Source organism: Parus major, chromosome 2 (assembly GCF_001522545.3).
Source record: "Parus major isolate Abel chromosome 2, Parus_major1.1, whole genome shotgun sequence".
NCBI classification, from domain to species: domain Eukaryota; kingdom Metazoa; phylum Chordata; class Aves; order Passeriformes; family Paridae; genus Parus; species Parus major.
The window spans coordinates 91,802,547-91,823,988 of record NC_031769.1 but is presented as its reverse complement, the minus strand read 5'-3'; the positions used below and the strand labels follow the sequence as shown (position 1 = coordinate 91,823,988).

Here is a 21,442-nt window from a genome sequence, read left to right as displayed (position 1 = left end):
AAAACTGTGGTAAGCTGCCCACTCATTCATCATCAGGGAGTGGTGGCAAAAGGCTCAGAAAGGAGTTGAATTGATGGTAAAAGGTGTGAATAGTCTCAGTGTGCTTTAGGGGTAATACAGGTAGGAAGCTCTTAGGTGACCTTAGGCATGAATTGGGAACCAAGAGAGCCCTGGGAACCAGCTTCAATTAGAAGCAATCCCCTGCATAGAGTCCCCTCTCCTACTGTCTGTCTTCACTTATTCATGCCTAATGTTACCTTCTCACTGTGTGTGCACAGCTTCTCATCGAAAGAGATGATGGCTTGGGCTGTGCTAACTATTCACACCGGAGTCAACAGAAACATTACACTGCTTCCTGTGATGCAGCTGAAAGCAGCAGCAGAGCTGATGTGTCACTCATACCCTAATCTGATTTAGTTCTGAATGCTCAATATCTATCGCAAAAGGCTTTATTTATCCCACTCTCTGAAGCACATATTCCCCAGACAGCGGGACAGTTACGCGGACTGAGTTACTGCTTCATCTGCACTGAGACACACAGCAGCACAGCATTTTCTTAAACAGCACAGAACAAAGCAGTAGAGCTTTTCCAGAGGATCACAGCCATTAAAGACTTTTACTTTTTGCCGGAGGAAACAGGCACGCTGCTCATTCAATAGTTTCCTGTCAGGCTGTGCTTGCTTCTCCTGGTGTTCTGGGATGTGTTTCAAAAAGAGACAATGCTGTGAAAAGTTCTTGGTTTTCAAAGTGTCAGCTGAGGTCAAGATCCTTTGAAAATTGTATTCCCGTGGGAAGCAGGGCACTGTTAGAAAAAGCAAAGTGTGAATACGGGGGTCTTGTACATTCAAGAACAACTTTCAGAAACTTTTTACCTGGAGCGTTGCTGTGTCATGTCTTAAAGAATAACAGATCCCTACGAGCATTCAACTGGCATTCAAAATGCTTCCTTGTTTAATTTGTCAGCATGAATTATATGATATCCTTCTCAGCCTCTTGCACTTTTATATTTGTAGCTGATTATGGAAACTGAGAAATGCAGCATCTCCATGAAGATGGCATCCTCAGAGGATGTGAACGAGGTGCTGGCACACATTGGGACCTGCCTCAGGAAGATATTCCCCGGACTCTCACCAGTGTGAGTATCCTTTAGGGCACCTCTAGTGGGAACAGATTGTATGGAAGCAGTGATAAGCTACCCCTTTTTGTCTGCTGGTCTTCCCAGCCTGATCTCAGAAATACACTGGGGATATAAGAATCATATCCACAAGCACTGAGCTTTTGTCCAGGTGTATGGCAGAACCAGGACACAGTGTAGAGCATAGGTAGACTGTGTGTGATCCTGTAGGGTCATAAGAGCCTTTGGTTTGAAGGGTGGTAACCTTATTTGAGGTCTTGAGTTTTTATTTTACCTTGTTGCCTCTCCAGCCTCAGGTATAGCTTAGGTTCTGTCTTTTTTGTTGTAATTGTCTCCTTTTTCTGTTTTATTTTTTTCCCACCCCAGAAGTAAAATCTGAGTTGGGAGAGGAGGGAAAAGTTCCATTTACTTTCAGTGTTTTTGAAACAATGCACGTGATTGTGAGCCGTGTTCTTCAAAACTGGGCCCTGAGCAGTCTTTTCATATACTTCCCATGGTTTAGCTGACTCCTTGAATTATTTGCCTCATTTTCTGCCTTTTCTTTTCATTGCATTACTTGTGCCTTGGTTTTCTCTCTTACCTGTGTCTCTACATTCTATCATCTTGCAGCAATTCTCAGTAGGTTTTCTTCATTTTCTTTTCTTTCTTCTCAGTCATTGCCTCATCTTCATCACTCTACCAAGTCACACTACTGTGTTCTCTTTAGCCCCTGGTTTTCAGCATTATTAGAAAATTGGGCTGTGGAAAAGAGTTTTCCCAGAAATGTTGATTTTTGTAAGTGAACTTTAGTAACAGACACTAGATGTGAATGGTTAGGCTAAACTTACGTGTTTTATTTTGGGTGGATGTCTTGATTATTCACCTTTCCTGTTGGTGGAGTAGGAAATCAAGTTCATAAACTCTGGAGGGCAGTTTCTTTTTCTTGTTTTCATTTTTTTTTCCACTTCCAATTTTCCTCTCAGGCAGTGTTGTTAACTGCCTTAGTGGAGATTGAGCTCTCCCTTCCAAGAACATGAATACAACGGAGTATTTGTGAGCAGGGTTGCTATAAAACCTCAGTAATAGTGGGAGAAATGCAGACAAAAAGAATAAAGAGGGTTGCAAGACTGTTTGTTTCTTTGGTTGTTTATGAAGGCCTTGAACTCTGTATATGTTTTTTTCTGGGCTTTCTTGAGAACATTGCTGGAGCAGTTTGGGTAGCTGCATGGAGTGCTTGCTTCCCAGGGAAAAAAAAAAAAAAAATCTGATTTCTTGCTCTCCTCTCAGATGGCAGAGTTTTCCAAAATGAAGGCATTGGAGTTGTGTAGATGATAGAGGGCCAGATCAGGCAAGAAAGGGGGGGGAAGAGGTTTCTCCACTTATTGTTGGTTATTAGGTCTCTTCTGTTCCACCTCCCTCCCTGTTAGACCCCTCATCAGTTCTGTAGTATACGAGGCAGTCTTGGCATTCAGAAAAGCAGGTAATTTTATTTCTTAAAAGGCAGGAAGGTTTCTTGTCTGTCTTGGGAGGGAAACCACTTCCAAATTACAAAGATTGGAGCTGGACATCAAGAGTGCAGCCTAGAGGCCACATGGAGCTGCTCTGCTCTTTGCACCACGGTGCTATTTCCGCATAAAAGCAGCGTATGTACGGCAGTGGTTTCAGGGTAACCATTAATACCATGTCTCTTCCCGATTTTGGGCATCCTGGTGTCAGATGAGGGCCAAAAGTCTCCTTAGATGGAGAGATCCTGTAATACAAAGGGGTTTAGTTGCTCCAGTAGTCACAGGATTAATCAAAAGAATGAGAGAAAGAAAGAATGAATGAATGTTACTTCTGCTGTGCTGCAGAATGATTTGTGTGCTTCTTAGGTAGGAAAGTGAGTTTTATTAAAAATGGTAATTCTTCCTATACGCTCATTTAAAAATGCTCTTAAAATAAAAAGGTTTGTGTGTTTAAAAATGCTTTCAAAGCCATGAATTATGTTTTTCCTCTCTTTTCCATCTAGGAGGATTATGAAAAAAGTAACTATGGAGCCTTCAGAAAGGCTGGCTAATCTCCAGGCCCTGTGGGACAGTCAGACAGTGGCAGAACTTGGACCTTGTGGTGAGAATGAAATTAAATGCTCAAATATAAAAGGACTGGAATTGCAGTGTCAGGAAGTTTAACTCTATTTCTGGCAGAAGCTTGAAAAGGTGTAATTAGTTTTAAGGTGTAATTAGTATGAAGCAGACTTCTGATTGGTAGGTGAAGGCACTATATTAAGCTTTCTTGCAACTTAGCAAGTTGAAGATAGGATAGTCTCAGTTCCTTTCATAAGCACAATGGATAGTCTTCTGAGAGAAAAAGGGAGTGAGTTTTGCAAGACTGGATCTTTAAGTATTGAAATGTTCTTTTAGATGTAGATTTGTTTGCTTGTTTGACTACGGTGTTAAATAGTCTCTTGGGTTGTTTGTAGGAGGCTTTTCACAGATGTACGCTTGCGTTTGTGACTGGCTTGGATTCCCCTACAGAGAAGAAGTGCAGTGGGTAAGTGCTTGTCTTGTTCTGAAGCTCCTTTCAGCTGTCTGTACTAGTGATGAAAGAACAGGTAAATCCACAGTTCTTGACAAAAAAAGCCCCACTACAGTTCCATAAAGATGTTTTTGGTTATGTGTTTTTAACAGGACGTTGATACGATTTATCTGACGCAAGATACCAGAGAGTTGAATTTGCAAGACTTCAGCCACCTTGACCACAGGTAAACCACATGCTAATCATGCTGATGTTGATGAAGTGGGATGCCCCCACAGCTGTTATTGGAATGTGTAGCCCTGTGAAATGACCATCTCTAGCATTTTTAGTTTTCAGCACAAAGCTGCTGTTTTTGCACAAAAGCCCCATGGAAACCACATTTCATTCAGGAGCCTGAGAAGATAAATATATTTTCTTATTGGAAGCAATCCAAAAAGTTAGCAGATAGATACTTTTCCTGTGATGGTGGGTATAACAGCTCAAATTCAGCAGATAAAACATGCAGCTACATCTGGTGGGCAAAGCAAAAAAGGAAATTGTGAAGTCTTCTGCAGAATCTTTTTCTCGTGTGTACACAGTAAAGGAAATTAATTTTTGTCAGCAAGTCAGTAGAAGGTTTAAGTTGTTCAACTGAATTCCAGCCAGTTGTCTCTTCACTTATAATAGATGCTATCAAAAATATATACTTCCAGAAAGGAATTAATTGAGGGTAATTTTGCTGTGAGATGCTGAAACTTAGCTAAGTGTTGTATTTAGTTTACTGACTTTAGCTGGCTGAGAAAATTGGATTCTGAGAAAGTTGAATCTGGAGACATTACAAGTAGGAAGAAATGGGACTTAACTAAAATTTGTCATTATACAAAGGAAATTGCAAATTTAAGAAAGTGTAAATAAGATAGAGAAAGCATTTGTTTCTATGGGAGGACCCAGTGAAAAAATAAAGAACCTATCACAGATACCATGTGATAATACCATAACAGAAGGGCTGAACCTGGAGGTAGGTAAATAAGAGTATTTTGCCACGGCATTCTTCGCAGCTTTAAGCTGTCTGGTATGTGAACTCGCAGAATGCCCCATTCAAAGACTCAGCTCATTTTCTGTGGCACATTTTCACAGTCTGCAGTGCATCCCTTGGCAAAGTTACCAAGCAGTATCTGTGTTGACTAATTCAGAGGTAACTCAAGACTGCAGGATGGCAACTGGTGTGTGACAGATGTAGCCAAAGACTCTTTCCTTGGTTAAGCCTTGCTGAAAGAGGATAAGGGGAGGAATACTATTAAGCACAAGCAAATTTGGGGCATGAACTTCAGGGCTTTAAACATTTATTGCAAGATGAAGTGGTGAAAAGACTGTGGGGCATTCTTGAGAAGGTGACCTGCAGATACCCGGTCTCAATAGATATTAAATGTTTGAACAATTTATTAGGAAAGAGTAGATGGAATTGTTTTAAATATTTAGACTGTCTCTGCTGGTGCAAATGAGTTTGGCTTCCAGAAAATGAAGTAATGGGTTTGTTGTTTTAGAAAAGCTTCTCATTAAAATATACCTTACAAAATTGATGTTGCTGAAGAAATGTATTTGTACTGTTAAGAAAAGTCCTTATTAAGTGTTTCACGATTGTCTAAGTCCAAAGACTCAAATTTATTTCGGAGCCATTTACATGCTGTAGAATCCATCTTGTGATGAGAGCTTCTACATGTAGAGGACTGAACTGAGGAAAGTTTTGGAGTGAAATGTCAAGAAGATTAATATTTTAAGAAAGCCAAACCCTTGTTATTCACTAAAAATACAAATTAGGAATTGAAATCCCAGTCAATCCAAGAATGTACGTAAGCATTTTCCAATATATTTAAGAGAGGGGGGCTGCTATAAATTCACAGTATGCCATTATACTTTGGATTTTTATGAGACTGCTGTATATCTCATCCACCTAATTTTTGGGATTGCCAAATCTCTACAGTTTATGTTGTGTAGTTGCAAGGTAGGATAGGTACATCTGTTCTCTGAATATAGGGGCTGTGCGTTGCTAAAATAAACAATTTGTGTTTTTCCAAGTAAAACATTTCTGTTAACGGTCAACGTAAGATGGCATGAATTATAGATTAATTTAAGTTCCCAGAGTATCACAGCATGCCTTGCTGCATGGGAACATGACTTCCAATGTTGTGTTGTGAACCATATAATTATATAATAATAATAATAATAATAATAATAATAATAATAATAATAATAATAAAAAGGAGTCAAAGTGAAAAGAAGTGAAAAAGGGCTTATTTGATACAGTATCATGATCTTAATTTGTGTAGCATGTGTTTTAGCTTATTTGGACATTCAAAAAATTCTAAGAAAAGTGTAATTATTTAGATTTTTTCCTTTTGTTGAGATTTCTTGCCATCTGGAATACACTGGGGGACAGAGATGTTGAAAAAACATGAAGGCACTAGATAAACTGGAATTTTGTTGAGGCTTGGAGAGATTGTCTGCATTCCAGAAGAACAGAATCTGTTTTTTATTTTAAGATGGCACAGATTTATCTTTTATAAATATTACTTTATTCTGGGTTGTAATTTTAATCAGTATAAGCATCTCAATGAGGGAAAGTTATGATTAGGCCCTGCTTTTGGGACTGGTCCTCAGCTTTCTTTCACACCACATTGGAAAATAATTCAGGTTATTGTTAATACCCCATTTATACTGCAATAGATTAAAGTGAATAAAGCAATACGTAATTTTGAAAATAAAAACTCTATATCAAGAATATTTGGATTAAATGAGCTTAAAGTAAGAGAAGGAGTAGAGGTAGTCCCTGAAAGGGACCCTTATTGGTCAGAAGTACCTTCAAAAATTGGAACAAAAATGAAAAAAAAAAAGCCTTCCCTTAAAATCAGGTGGTAGAATCCGATAAAGCAAAGTTTCTAGACAGTAAATACAGCTGCTTGCAGAACAGGTAGGGCTTCCATTGTCTGCATGTATGTTGGGAGTAGGGGGAAAAGGGGTGTGTGGAGGGGATTAACAGTTGGTGTTTGTGAAAGTCCCAGGCAGTATCTGTGCTTGACTGGGATTTGAACAAACAGGCCTTGGATACTGCAGAAGACTAAACTATTCAAGAAGCATTTTTGCAGCTGGACAGGAATATTTTAAAGCAAATCAGCTGAGCTGATTTACATGTTCTCATCTTTAAACATTTCTTGAAAGTGTCATAGCTCTGCCACTCAGACTGAGCACCCCTTGTCCTTCGGCCATTTCCCTCCTGAGCCAGAGAAGGAAGGGGGAGAAAGGCAGAGCCTCAGGCAAGTTCTGTCTGCAGCCACTCTCCTGCCCAGAAGGTCCTTAGCCCTTGCCAGCCCTCTGAGCTGCCTTACCAGCTCCCTGGTAGTGTGAACCCTTGCAGCTGGTGATCCCCAGTCATTGTCCCTCTGTTCCTTGGAAGGGGCCGGGCTGCTGCTGATGGCTGAACTACAAATGTTCATTGTACCTTCTGCTGCTTTTGGAGGTGGTGGTCTCCAGTGTGAACAGCTCTGCTCCACCAGCATCAGCCTGTCCATTGTTTGCCCAGCTGTGCTGCCTGGTTACTGCTGCATGAACAAACCAAAACTTCACCTGAAAAATTGCTCTTATATTCACTCCACTTCCAAGGCAAAGGCAGTGGCAAGAGAGGTATCAAAGCTAAAAATTCATTACCACCTTGTTGATCTCTCCAGGGAACTGCAGAGGAGCAAACCTCACTGTCTGTGGGCATTCCATACTCCATGGAAAGATTCCTGCCTCCCCAGCCTAAGGGGGAAGTACCTCTGGGTTGTTATTTTTTCTCACCTAACATTTCACCTGTTAGTTATTGCTTTACATGGAGATGAAGTGTGTGTGTGTGTAGGAACAAAAACAAAGTGGTGGGCAGAAATAAATCTATACACTCCATGAAGCTGCTAAGTCTCTGCTGTGCCTGTGGAAACAAATTCACCACGCAACGTGCTGTGCTATGAGCAAGATGGAAAGATGGCTTAAATCCTCGAAGGGCACCTCACACTAGTTCCTCTGCAGGAGTGTGAAAATGGTCTATTTGCATGAGCTTCTCAGCTGGTGGGCTACAGTCTTTTGCTGCAGAATGCTGCACCTTCGATCTGTTACCTTAGTGATGCTTGTACTTCCAAATCCAGCAACTGCAGCTCCCAATATAGCCTACGGAATGTGTGTCCACGTGATGTCTCCTGGCTTCCCTGGTGTTTAACAACCACCCTGAAGCGTCTGCGTGTTTGCAGAGGAAAACTGGAGGAGGGGGAGAATAGAAAGAAGATGGGAGAAGGGTGCTGCCTGTTAATTGCAGATCTGTGCCTACCTGCATATGTCCTGAATGAAGAGCTGGGGAGTGAGGGGGAGGGCTGGACTAGCTTATAAAAGGCAGTGCTTTTAAATTTCTCCCTAGAAAAACAGGCTTGAGTGGCACTGTTTTGCTGGCTTGATAAGTTAGTTTGTGTATGTTAGAGCTCTTTATTTCATTATAAAGACAAGGGCTTTCTAAGGAGCTGTTAAGCCTCTGTGTGTAGGTGTATATAAGTATTTAATATGCAGCACCAAACTGATGCAAGTGCCGCACTGCTAAATGGTGTGATAGTGCTTGATGAATGATTCTGCTCGGGGGTAACGCACAGACGTGACATTCATCAACGTCTGCTACTGGAGAAACTTAATAGAGGGAGAGCAGATCATGTTAAGAGGCTTGGAACGAAGAAAATGGGAATAATTTAGAATTTCATTTGTGAAATCCCTTTTACAATTAAGGAGGGTTTGTGCTGAATGTCGCATTATCCTGTTGCAGGTCTCCTGTTTCCTGGGGGAATTTAACTATAGAGATGAGACAAGGAGGTGTTCTCTAGAAGCATTCAGTCATGGAATTATATTAAATCATCAGAGTGCCAAAAAGCTTTTTAGCGTCATGCTAAATTATAATTAGAGGTGATTAAGAAGCTTAAACATGTCACAGGCTGAAGAGAAAGTTATGCTAAAAGTAGGAATGGCAGCCCAGACAAATTCCTGATTTTAAAATTCATGCTATATATGCCAGTTGGCCAGTCAGAAATTTTTATTAAAATAGGAGGAAGACATGCAGCTGCTGCTGCTGCTGCTGTTTTTCAGAATACAGAGCTTTCTATAATGGGGATGGCAGGCAATTAGCATTGCAAAACTATGGGGAATGAGAGGTGGAAGAACACTTAGGGGATTGTTTCAAATGACAGTTATATGAAAAGTGTGTAAAAGTGTTTTTCTTTTTCTAGAGACTTAATACCTATAGTTGCTGCTCTGGAGTATAATCAGTGGTTTACAAAGCTGTCCTCCAAGGATCTGAAATTAGTAAGTAATAAATTGAAACAATATATCTGCTTTCTACCAGGCTTTGTGTTTTAAAGGATGCTATTACATTTTTTAAAGTGAATTTTTTTAGGCAAGTACAACTGAGCAATCTATTGCCAATGTTTTCCCCCTGGAATCATATCAGAAAAATACAAACTGTTGGATAGTCAATTAGGACAATAAAAACATTGCTGAGAGTCAAATCTTGTGAACATTTCAAATAATATAGTTTGAAAACTTTGTTGGTTGATAGTAGTAGCCCATAAAAACTTCATCAGGCATTGCTGACTCCCCCACACAATATTATGTGACTAATTGGAAAGTAACTTTAAAGCAGCCAGAAATCTTAGTTGTGTTTTGGAGGTGAAAAGAAAATGACAAGATTCAGGGGATTTTTTTTTCTTGCATAAAGCACTTTTTTTCTGTGTAATTATCACTGATGGTTTTCTCTCCCAGTTTTCTAAAGCACTGATGTGTGGCACCGGTATTTTTCCATATCAGTTTTTGCTCCTAAAAGCAAAAAGAGGGCGCGTCTAAACAAGTTGGACTACTGAAAAAAAAGTCCAAGAAAAGCAGTAATTCAGTGACAATTTAAATATATCAAAATATGTTATTTCTTCTAAATTTGAAAGTTTATAGTCACAGTGGGAGTTAGTGGTTTGCTTGAGAAATTGCTTTCATGGTTGCCTCCGGAAACTTTTGCCTTTAAAAATTAATATTAAGTTTCATCTTGTATAAATTGGTTCCATTTTATTGGTCTGTAAAGCTCTCATTATATTCCTAAGCTATCATTCTCAATGAAAATTCAATAGGAACTTATGTGTTTTTTGGCAAAAGAATAGGCAAAAAACTTCTTTCTTGCTGGGACATCTCTCTCAAAGTTACGCACGGAATGAAGCTGGTGGTATTTTTAGTGCTGTTGTAGTTTGCTGTTAAAATCAACATTATTAAAAGGTACAATGCAATTAATCAGTTTCCGCTTCAGTGAAATGAGATAGTTTGCTTAGTTAGAAGATTGGCTGGTGTAGTCTGTGTAGAATAAAAACTTGGCCCTATTATCTGTCCGAGATACATTTATGTGAATGTTTTGGGGGTTTCTCTTAGCAGCTTTCCTGTGGAAAACAAATAAACTTTTTCAGTCTAGAAAGTACATCAGTTACTTTAAAAAACCCAGCCTCTTACCTTCCACACATTCTATTTTAAAGTCAAAAATTAGGGAAATATGGATCATGAGACAGTAAATCCATGCCGTAGGAGCACTGCCAAGGGTCGTTATGAGGTCAGACATATCCGGAGGCCATCGAGTGCGTTGTGTTCCACGGGTCCCACTCTGACCTTGTGTTTGATACACAGTACCCACGGTGGTTTTATAGTACAGGCATGAAACTTTCCACTTGCAATCACAGTACTGAAGAAAGATCCTGATAATATTCTGAATTATTAAAACATGGATGGTAGAGAAATTAGTGGGAAGATGGCTGAATTAACAGTCTTCACCAAAAATTGTTAACCTTTTCTATGTGAAGGATTAATAAGATTTTGTGTGTGTGGTAGAGCAGATTTATTTTGTTTAGGGGGGTTTTTCTGGACATTCAATTAGTTTGAAAGTAAAAAAACCAACCCTGTAAGATACACAAGCTACAAAATGTCAGACAGTCATTAGAGACAAGGATGTCCCAGGTATGAATGTCATATTGTTGTTTTTAAAGGCAGGTAACAAAATAGTTTCAACACTTCATGATCATGACTGAAATTCCGCTTCAGCTATCACATGAACGCTGGTTAGTGTGAGCTGTGGGGAGAAAAATCCAGAAGCAAAATAAAAGTTTAGCATAAAAGGTGATGAGGTACAGAGTTCATTGCATGGCTTTTGAATGATTATGGTTTTATCTCTCTATTTGAATGAGAAGAGCAAACAAACTCTTTTGTTGTCATGTTTGGTTCATGGGACTTGCAAAATACCCATGCAAATTCTAGAATTCAACAAGAGTAAGAACACGAGGTGGGATTTGCTTCTGCATGGAAGAATTCATACTCAAATATTAATGGCCCTTAACCACTAGTCTTTGGGAGTCTTTAGAGGACATCTCTAGCTAGGGTACTTTAGCTCCTGAGGTTTTTTTGTGGCTTGGGGGATTTTTTTGTTTGTTTTTGATTTTTTTCCCCCTTCTAACATCTTTCTTTGTCTTAAGTTGTCATTCCTGGTCAGGCTTTATCCTCATTTGTACTAGTTACCACTTATTTCTGCTGGAGTAGCAGGCATATGAATAAGATTTCCTTAAAAATTAAGTGAGAGTTTTTTCCGAGCCACATGATTTAGGTTGTTCTCACTGTCATTATAAACATTCTGCCCCTTTTGGTTAGGTGGCATGGTTCATTAGTTACTTTCTTTTAGTCTGCCTCCTGCTTCTCTTGAGTCTTTTCCAGAAGTCTTTTGTTGACTCTCCTGGATGTTTCTGGTATTTTTACTTCCTATTTATGTATAACAAGAAGATGGTTGTGGCCTGGATCCCATTACGATGTACAGCTTAGCTCAATAACTGTCTGTTCCGTGTTTGTGTTCTTTAACACTGTTCTGTCTTTTCTGTGGCAGTCCACTGATCTCTGTGAGCAGATACTGCGAGTGGTGAGTAGGTCCAGTCGGTTGGAAGAACTGGTATTAGAGAATGCCGGGCTTAGAACGTAAGTAATTCCTTCGAAATGTCGCTTGAGATGCTGCTTACTCCCACTAAAAGGGATATGTGATGTATGTGAGCCAGAATAAGCATTAAAAAAGCTGTGCTCAGTGTCTGTCTAGTTGTGATGAGCCTCTAGCCATGAGGTTTTCCAGAGGTTTTCCAGGGGGTCTGTATGTCCAAGAAATCCCTTTGAACTGGTGTTTTTTGAGATTCTGCCTGGAGAGTTGGGCTAAGTGGAGCAAAGTGATTGAAAGAGAGCATAAACCTTAAACTGGCTTGTACTGTTCCTCTCCAAATATGGCTCCAATAGAAGTATCAACACCTTTTTATCATTTAAAAAACAGTGGTTTAGGTTTTGTAAAAAAAAAACATCTTGCATAACACGTGGTTGTTTCATTTCCAAATGAGCTGGTGTTGCCTTAATGTGGATTGCTGTCTGCTCAAATATAACAGGACTTTTACACTACAAATTTTTTGAAGAAAGTAGATCAGTAAGTTTATTGGCTTGCCATAGATTTAGAAGATACACAGAAAAAGCCATACAATTAAATCCTTGCATATGTTTTAAATACATTTTTTGCAATATGTTTTAAATTTAAATAAGCTGTAGCTACTACTAGGTATTTGTTCTTTTTTCCCCCCTTCACAGGAAATAGAAGCAAAGTTCAGGTTACTTCCAGAGGTGCTAGTTTGTTCTTGTAGTGCTTGTTTTAGTAGTGTTAGGGTAGTGTCCAAGACAATGTAAACAAAGTAAACTCCAGAACTAATGATTTTTTTTTTAAAAAATAAAATTAAAAAAGCCATGTAAAGGTGGGAGAAGCAGAGCACCATCCAGAATTACAAATAAAGGGAAACAAGCACAGGGGAGATATTTGGTGTGCCTTACATTGTCTCCTCTTCATTGTTGGAGTCCTTTTATCCTTTTTAAAGTGCACTTTGCATTAAAATGCCTTTAAAACAAAATTGTCTACGTGACACAAGAAATTTGAGGTGGAGTTGGAATAATAACATGAACTTTCTGATCACTAGTACACTGCCTTTAGCTGTCATTCAAACATAAGCCCCTGGTTTTAATCTCGTTTTTCTTCCAGTATGTGCCATGAAATCAAGTGATAATCATTAATATAAAAGGATATGGTGACTACCTTTGCTCGTTGCCTACCTTAATTTATCACAGTTGGATTAACTGCTTTTCAGTTCTAACAGGACTTGACAGATAATCAACTTGTGACTTTGCTTTTTCATGTCTCCATCTACATGCAGAGTGTTCGGCATTGTGCCTTGGTGTGTATCTGTTCTGATCAACACTGTCTGTTTTTGCCAAGGATGCATTTGTCAGTTTTGCCATTTTTCATGTCTGTTTGCTATGAGATCCTGTTGTTGCTGGGTATTTTCCTTCCCATGGCTTACAGACCAGTCATTTTTAATGAGCTGTGATAGAATGCCAAACCAGGGTTAAGAAAGAGCTACCAAGAGTAAAGCTGTAAGAAATAACCCGAGCAGCTGCAAGAGCATATTTCTTCCTGCAGCAGAGACAGTTTAAGATGATTCTGTTATTTTCTATCTCCAGCCATTCATTTCTGTGATTTGGTTTGGTCACAGCCTCATAAACACTTGTCATCCTCCCAAATGATGAAACAGCAAACTATTGTGCAGTAGCTGTAATAAGGATACAGAACTAGGGAAGTGTGAACTTCCTGTTGGGAAAAACAGGATGTCTAATGAAAACCCCTGTCTGATAAGATTTGTGCCAGTTTAGATGCCCTTGGAAATTTTATCCCCATTGCTGTAATGTTGGAAGGCTTCAATGCATATAGCAATCATAAGTGTTTTGGTAAGTGTTTTAATTAACACACATGATGTCCAGAATTCACGGAGAGGAGACTGATTCAGACTGGCCCAAAAAAATGAGCTTGAAAAGAGGGTTAATCCCTGAGGTATTTTAGAGGAATGGAATAATATGTGATAACCAAAATACAGATTTCTGAGTGGGCAGCTCAGCCTATTGATTAGGCTGGGCTTTGGTGTCTACCAGGCTTTGCAGCTTGGCCTGACAGGCACAGGCCGTGTATGGTGTAAGTTTCCCTTGACCTGCACTGTTGGAAGATGCCAAATGGCAAGGACTAGGATATTAGGAAAAGGTTCTTCCTCCAGAGGGTGCTTGGGTACTGGAACAGGCTCCCTAGGGCACTGGTCATGGGGAGATGATGCCAGATGATGGGAGATGATGCCAATCCTGCCAGAGCTCAAGAAACATTTGGACAATAATTTCAGGCACATGGTGGGGTTGTTGGGGTTTCATGTGGAGCACCAGGAGTTGGTCTCAATCATTGGGAGTCCCTTCCAACTCAGGATGTTCTGTGATTTCCATGGAACTGCAAGACAGACTTCCCAGTCTGCAAAGCCCTGTTTGCAGGAGCTGGTGCAAGTGATTTATTTGTTGCACTTACATGGTCTCTATAAGCTGGCAGGCAGAATGTCCCTGCCTCCTTTCACACTGTCCTGTGCAGCCCTGTTCCAAAGGGGGTGGCCAGCTGCCACATGGGGAAGAGCAGAAGTGCCTCTTGCTGGTATCCAGAGAGCCTTTGACAGTCGTGTCTAGTCTTATCCTCCCCTTCTTGACAGAGTCTTAATGTCCTTAGACCTAACAGTGTTGCTTCCTCCCACACATCCTCTTTTTTTCTGTTACAGGGATGTTGTCTAGACAGATCTCAAGGAATTGTTTTGTTTGTCTGATGTTTCCAGATTGGTAGTATTCTTTCCCTTGATGAAATATCCATCTGTCATATGTATAATTAAATAGAACCTTTTTGGGGCTTTACCTACAAGCATGAATAAGCTTGTTTCAGCCAAGCATGGCTGTGTAATGCATACAGAGCAAGCTTGATGCTTTATAGCAAGTTTCAGACTTAGACCACATGCTCTGTTCGTAAGTGTGCAGCCAAAAGAAGCAACAAATTTTATGACTTGAAACAAATAGTGAACAAAAGAGGGGAAGGGATGTTCACCCATGAGCAGAGCCAAGGTATCTCTGTTTATGGCAGAGGCTGCACAGGGAGTGTATGTTATTGGTTGTATTATTTTTTCTAAAATGAGCCTTGGAGCCCTCTGAGCCCAATATAGATAATCCAGTGCCTCCTGGTGGAGGTCAGTTTGCTGTGCCTTTGCTAAGTAGTTCACACACACTCTAATTGTCCAAAATGTTCTGGTAATCCTGCCTATATTGTTGGCAAAAGCTGGAGCAGAGTTTGTAAACAAGCCTGGAGGTATAGGCAAAGTATTGTAATGACAAGAATCTGTTAGGGATAAAGGAAGAGGAGGAAACTCCTCAAGAGGAAAGGGTTTGTTGCTTTTTAACTCAAAACCTCCTTTTTCTTGGCTGGACATAAGGAGCTTGATTCAGTTGCCTAAGGGCAGGCATCTAGCACCATTTGAAATGCTGGAGGATTTCCAGAGCCTTGGCAAATGTCACTGAGGACCTACAGGAGATCCATAATCTTCTGCAGCAGCAGCTGGTAGCAAAGCAGGAGACCCTGAAGCCTGTCAGGTGGCAAAGTTTCAAGTCCAGAAGTTCTTTTTGTTGAGTGTTTGTATTCACATGCTGCTTGTATTTTAGGAAGAGAATATGTTTTTCCTAAAGGCAGCCCTTCATCTTGCATCTGCAGTGCTGGAACCATTCTAGCCCCAGAAGGACACAGCATTTTAAAGGAAAACTAAACTTCCCTGGAGCATCTCTGTACTCCAGGAAACTTTGCAGCTACAGATAACCAAAAGCTGAATTGAGGCTATTGCTGTTCAGTTTCCTTTCTTTTCCAAATAGTGGAAGAGCATGCTACCTCCACTGTGGATCTCAGCACAGTTTGATGATAGGCAGGATCTGTTCCAAGGAAACAGAGGGCAGTATTAATTAGCATTTTGGTAGCTCTTCACCACTGGCCTACAGGAGGAGAAATACTGTATTTCAAAGCAGAGAGAGAAAGAAATTCAAGGCATAGCTTTGCTTTCTATCTTGGCATCTAACTTAGGTGAAGTAAGAACACTGAAATTACAGCCTCACTTTATCAAAAGCCCACAGTAGGTCTAGTCCCTTATCACATCATAACTTCTCAGTTGGTATGAGAACAGATTTGAGGATTTGTTTTAGAGCTGATAAGACAGCAGCCTTCTGACTTCATGCAAGGAATGTTTCTCCACCAGAGTGGGACAATGTGGTGTGCGAGAAAACCCAAGCTATCTTCTGACTTAGTGCTGTGAGTCCAGCTGCAGTAAGGTGCTTTCAGGCGGGGCAGCGCTCCCTTGCCTCTCTAAAAAGTGGCTTTGGGACAGAGGTCATGCTACGACATCTACCTACCATAGTTGGTTAAGGTTGCTTCAGAGCTGTCTGTGCTACTTGGCCTGGCTGTTGTCAGTATCCCAGAACTGATATTCCACATCTCTTTTGGATCCATTGCTGGGACTGTGATCAGCCAGTTATGACCTTTGATGCTTCTCTCTGTAAAATGGAGCAGATGACCAGCTCATCAGTGTGCTGCTGTTCTTTGAGAGAGCTGTTCCTGCTGTTTCATAAGACTAGAAATACTTCTAGATATGCTGCAAAGCCCATCTGTTTGAGTGAGTATTGGCAGAAAGCTGCTGCAAGTGAGTAGGATGGCTTGTTGAGTGCAAGTTGATGTGTATCTCCAAATCCTGTGGTGTGCAGAGAGATACGGAAGATGTGAAGTTTTGAGTTATTCTGTGTAACTCCTATTTTATACCTTCAGATCTCTGTCAAAAGCATTTTAGTCTTTGTATACTCTTTGGCCACTTAGGTCAGAGGATGGGTAAATTGATGAAGTAACTCCCTGTGAAATATAGCCAATTAGCCAGATAAACATTGTTTGGAACCATGAGGAGTCAGTTAGTGCTCTGCAGTAGTAAAGTCCACTTGTAAAGGATAGTAATCCCTTGACACTTTTAAGCCTTTGAGTGTGCTGTTGACAGAGGGGGTAACAGGATTCCTTCTCCCTCTCTTTTTTTTGTTGCAGGGATTTTGCACAGAAACTAGCCAGTGCCCTAGCCCATAATCCCAACTCAGGACTTCATACGATCAACCTTGCCAGCAATCCACTTGAAGATAGAGGTATTGTAACATTTACATTTTTCTCTTTCTATAAATGTAATAGGAGGGTTATTGCAGCTCTGTTCAGCTTTGTCTGAAAAATAGGTTATTGTTTTATGCATAATGCTACTGTGAATTTCTGCTGTTCACAAATGACTGAGAATTGACATTCTTTTTGACTTGCACATATCCATTGTTGTGTTGAGAAATACTTAAATGTCTTAAACCAACCCTGGATTTTAATGGAAGATAGAACACAGTGATTGTTTAGAACTAGAAGGTAAAAGAAGCCCCAAACTCTGGTTTTTAAGTGGTGTGCATTTTTATAAGTAGTGTAATCAGTTGAAAGAGGAAGCACAAGGCAACTTTGTTTCTTGGAATGTATCTTTCTGATGGTTTTGTGTTTTTATTTCAGTTACAGTGCTATATTTCTTTTCCGCATGAAAATTGCCCCTTTTCTCAGCTCTGTGCTAGCCTGCCCTGTTGTGAGGTCTTGGTGATGTTCAATAATACTGGCATAACTAGAATTCCTATGGAGCAAAGTGCTGTTAACTCCACAAGATGGAAAGTCAAGCTGAACAGCTCAGCTTTTTTCAGACTAGGCACTGCTAGGCATGATTTCAGTACATATCAAGTCATTCCTCTCCCTTGTCTACTCTTTTTTCACCCAAGAGGCATTTATTTTTAAAATAAGGTTACATTCTTTCAGTGTGGAGTTGACCCTTCAGTGCTGCCCATGTGAGATTTCCATTTGCTTCACTTAATGCATTCCAGGCACACAGTGTTCTGGGATCAGACTATCTTGTGCTCCTGTTGGGCCAGAAGAAAAACGAGACTTTTATACAGTGAACCTTTTTTTGTTTTATTTGGTTTGTTTGGGGGAAATTTTCTATTCTCTTTGCTGCCACGATTCAAAATAGAAAAGCTGTTCATTCTGATTACGACCTGATGGACTCACAATGTTGTTAACACATAATTTTGTAGGTGTCTCTTCTTTCTTGCTGGTTCAGTGAGGAGAAAAATAGGAAGGGTTTTTTTTTCCTTTCAGCATCTGTATCACTTTTCTTTTGACCAGAAGCAAGCATGATAACGTTTTTGTTTTTAACTATTCTTAACAGTTTTTTATTTGAAGTTGTTCACATGAATGGCTTTAACCCTTCTGATTACCTCTTGCCTGCTGATTATTGCTTATCCTCATTAGGAATTCTTATCACATAAAAGCCAGCGCTTTGCTGAAGAACGTTATTGTTACAACGTGCCATAGGCATTTTACAGAAATTTCTGTTGTAAGCTGGAAAAAAGACTGGTACATTGTTGATTCTGCTTTTGAAGAAGTGTATTTAGGTTGTGTTATTTGAAAGGTTGTTTTCTTTTTTTAAAGGAACTCATTTTTATCATGGAAGGAAAACAATTGACCAGACACTGGATACTCTACAGTGCAGGGGATCTTTTTTCATTTTTTAAACATATCCATGGGGGTGCTTTATTTGCAACAAGCCTATAGACTCAAGCCATTCCGTGGTATCCACATAAGACAGAAATAAAATGCAGAAACTACAACTTGGAGAAATTAGTAGGGTTTTTTTCATCATCTCAGCCTCTCGTAACAAATGCACAATTAAGCTTTGACCTTTTCATTAGAATTAGATAGGTTATAGAGTACTTAGAAATTAATTATAATTGCAATGTGCAAATATTGCAGTTTTTCAGTTCAAGAAAATTCCCTGGGTTCAAGGTAGATTTGACTTTGGTAAACTGGAGCATTAAGAAGGATTTCACAAGTAAATGTGGAGATTCATATAAACGTATGAGTTTTGGAAAAATACCTTTTGAAAAATCACCTGCAGGAGCTGGAACTAGCTTATTTTGCAGTTATAAGGGAAATCACAGAGTTGTTTGTTTTCTGGAGAAGAACATATTGCACCCTGTATGAACACAAACATATACTAAGCTATTATATATTGTTAAGTACCAATAAGCAAAGGGATGATATTATTATGTATTAATGCAACTGTCTGTATCCCAGCAGCATGGGAAGTGAGTTTAGTGTACCTAAAGCATAGGATCTGTCTTCAGTTCAAGTACAGTGCAGTGTCTATATGCAGTGATTTTTCTACTGAGACTAATCTCTTCATTTGTGTTTGGCTGTCCTTTATGATACTGTCAATATTTGTGATACTGTCACCTGGAAAGTTTGTTATCAATCTCGTCTGTAAATACCTAGCCACACTGAAGTGATGGTAGTTTTGCTTTTGTCTCTCCTAGAATCAGAATTTAATTTCATATTTTGTTAAAAATAATGCAAAACAGTCTTACTGAAGCCTCATAGTACTCAAATTCCAAACTGTGTGCCTAGATGCAGCTAACTCCATTTCTGCCATGTGAACTCTCATCTCTGTTATGCCATTAGCAAAAATGAGTGACTTAAAAGATGTTCAAGGGCCAGAGTAATCAGCAGTACTTTCTCTTTTCTGCACTTGATTCCTGTATCTTATAACTACAACTTAATCCCCTTAGTGCTAGCAAGGTGTGAAAATTGTTCAACTTGGCTAGAATGATAATTTGTCTGCAGATTGTTAGCTAAATACAAAGATGGAGAGGTAAAACTATTTGCAGCATGTCTTAGTCAAAATGCTTAACAGCAAAAATTACATTTGTTGTATCCTTAGTGATACTGATTGTCCTTATAGAGCTATGAAAGAAAATCCTGTTAATATTATTGGATTCATTGCTGAAAATTGGTGAAGATGTCTGGTTACCATTGTGCTTTACAGTAAATGATGCCAAGGTCTCCTGGGTCTAATGTTGTAGTGATATAAATAAAAAATCAGGTCTTGTTTTGAGCTGCACAGGTGTTGCACGCAACGTGCTTTTACAGAGAACATTAAAAAAAAACCCTACCACAGTATCTGGAAGGTAGCTGGCTTCTTCATTATCAATGACACTTAAAACAGAATAAAACCAGAGTGAACATAGGTATGTGACCTACAGTTTCACAGATTGTTTCATGTCTGTGCACATGGACAGGGTATCAGCTTTTTAATCTACTATGCTTTCAATCAAGTAAAAGGTTTTACCCTCTTTTTCTGTGCCCTTTTCTCTCCAAGTGAATTGCTGTATATCACTGTTTTTCACACCTCAGGTTAAGCCTGGAGTTTCTATGTTGATTTATTCCTCTAATAAATATTTCACGGCTTAGTTGCACTGTTATTTAGGATGTGCCCTCTTAATCAAATTTCAATCTTCTGCTTAAAATGGAGCATTAAATTTGTGGAGTGGGGAACTTGGACACACTGTGTAAAGGCTTTAATGAAAAGTGCCTTCTTAAGGTTTTCTTCTTTTGTTGAATTTGTGCTGAGGTAGTCGAGTCTGTGTCAGAGTCTTAATAGGTTTTTACTGTTTAGGATTGCAAGCAGTTGTGGCATTTCCAAGCCTGTGTCCTGGCTGGTAGCCTGCAGGCTGCTGAATTAAATGGCTGTTATGACCTGGCTTTTAAGGTTTGTCTCAAAAAAGAGGGTGATATTAGCTAATGTGGGCACCTCTCTTGCCTTGACAGCCCATCCTTTTATAAGAAAGTATAAATAGTTTCAAGTTCCATGTGAAACAGCATTGTTGGGTTTTAGATCATACCTAGATTTTTTTAATTTATTTTTTTTTCCTGAAATATAAAGCATCCAGATTTTCCAAATGGTGACTGCTTGGTGTGTGCAATAGCTTCACTTCAAATCCTTCTCAAAAGTATGTGTGTATTATAAAGTTTTTAAACTAATTAAGGAGGATTACTGATGGATAAAAACAAAGTTTCCTATCTGTGCAGTGGTTATCAAAGCAGGGGTCTTGATTACATCTGTTAAAAGTTCATAAAATGACAGCCCACCTGCACAGTGAGTACAGTTCCTCCTCAAGGGTCAGCGGTGGATTTTGCCCCTGTTGAGATTTGCTGGGAGAACCTGAGGTCACAGAGCTCACCTGAAAACATCCTTTTTTGTCTTTGCTCCCCCAACAGGTGTGTCATCTTTGAGCATCCAGTTCGCCAAACTTCCAAAGGGACTGAAGCATTTAAATTTATCTAAAACCTCCTTGTCACCTAAAGGTATGTTTTATAAATATGCCTCTTTTTCTCTTCTAAAACTTTCAGACTTAGATACAAAAATACTTTTTCTTACTATATTATAAAATAATTAATTTTGTAAATGATTTACATGTGTTTTCTAAACAGGGTATCTGCTTTTTTTGCAGTCCTGGGTTGCTGAACCCTGGGCTGGGTTCTGAGTACCCTTCAGCTCTTTGATAAACTCAGACTTGCTTCTGTAAGGGTTTAGTTTGAACATGTATTATGAAGGAAGACTGAAATTAGGATTGACATGAAAGATACATTTCATATGCACTTCAAAAAAATGTCTGAAGCCAACATGTGTAGGGAAATGTCCGAATGTTTTGTACACTGTTTTTTTATGAAGCCAAGCATCATGACAGTGGCTGGTGAGGGAGTAGCTCTGACTAAAGACTTCTTTGTTTTATAATTTACAAATTTCTGATTTGAATTCTAATTCAAATTGTAGTTGAAATGGTTGTATATTCTAAAAGCAATAGCAGCAGTGAAACACAAGTCAGAAGCTTTCAGGATTTCTTGCATTTTTGTTTTACAAATAATAGAAGCAGTGACCTCTTACAGAGATTGCACAAACCCAC

The 21,442-nt window shown here is 39.4% G+C and overlaps 1 protein-coding gene across 7 annotated transcripts in view; it reads left to right on the top strand.

The window, feature by feature from the left end:
- Window positions 1–21,442, top strand: part of CARMIL1 (capping protein regulator and myosin 1 linker 1) — a 192,670-nt gene that overhangs the window by 85,790 nt on the left and 85,438 nt on the right. For all 7 annotated transcript variants that reach the window (XM_015617094.2, XM_015617093.2, XM_015617089.2 and 4 more), the window contains 8 exons: window positions 1,014–1,135; window positions 3,123–3,220; window positions 3,573–3,643; window positions 3,781–3,854; window positions 8,899–8,974; window positions 11,568–11,656; window positions 16,677–16,771; window positions 20,757–20,843. In XM_015617094.2, coding sequence (XP_015472580.1) covers window positions 1,014–1,135; window positions 3,123–3,220; window positions 3,573–3,643; window positions 3,781–3,854; window positions 8,899–8,974; window positions 11,568–11,656; window positions 16,677–16,771; window positions 20,757–20,843 — 712 coding nt within the window. The remainder of the gene's footprint in view (window positions 1–1,013; window positions 1,136–3,122; window positions 3,221–3,572; window positions 3,644–3,780; window positions 3,855–8,898; window positions 8,975–11,567; window positions 11,657–16,676; window positions 16,772–20,756; window positions 20,844–21,442) is intronic.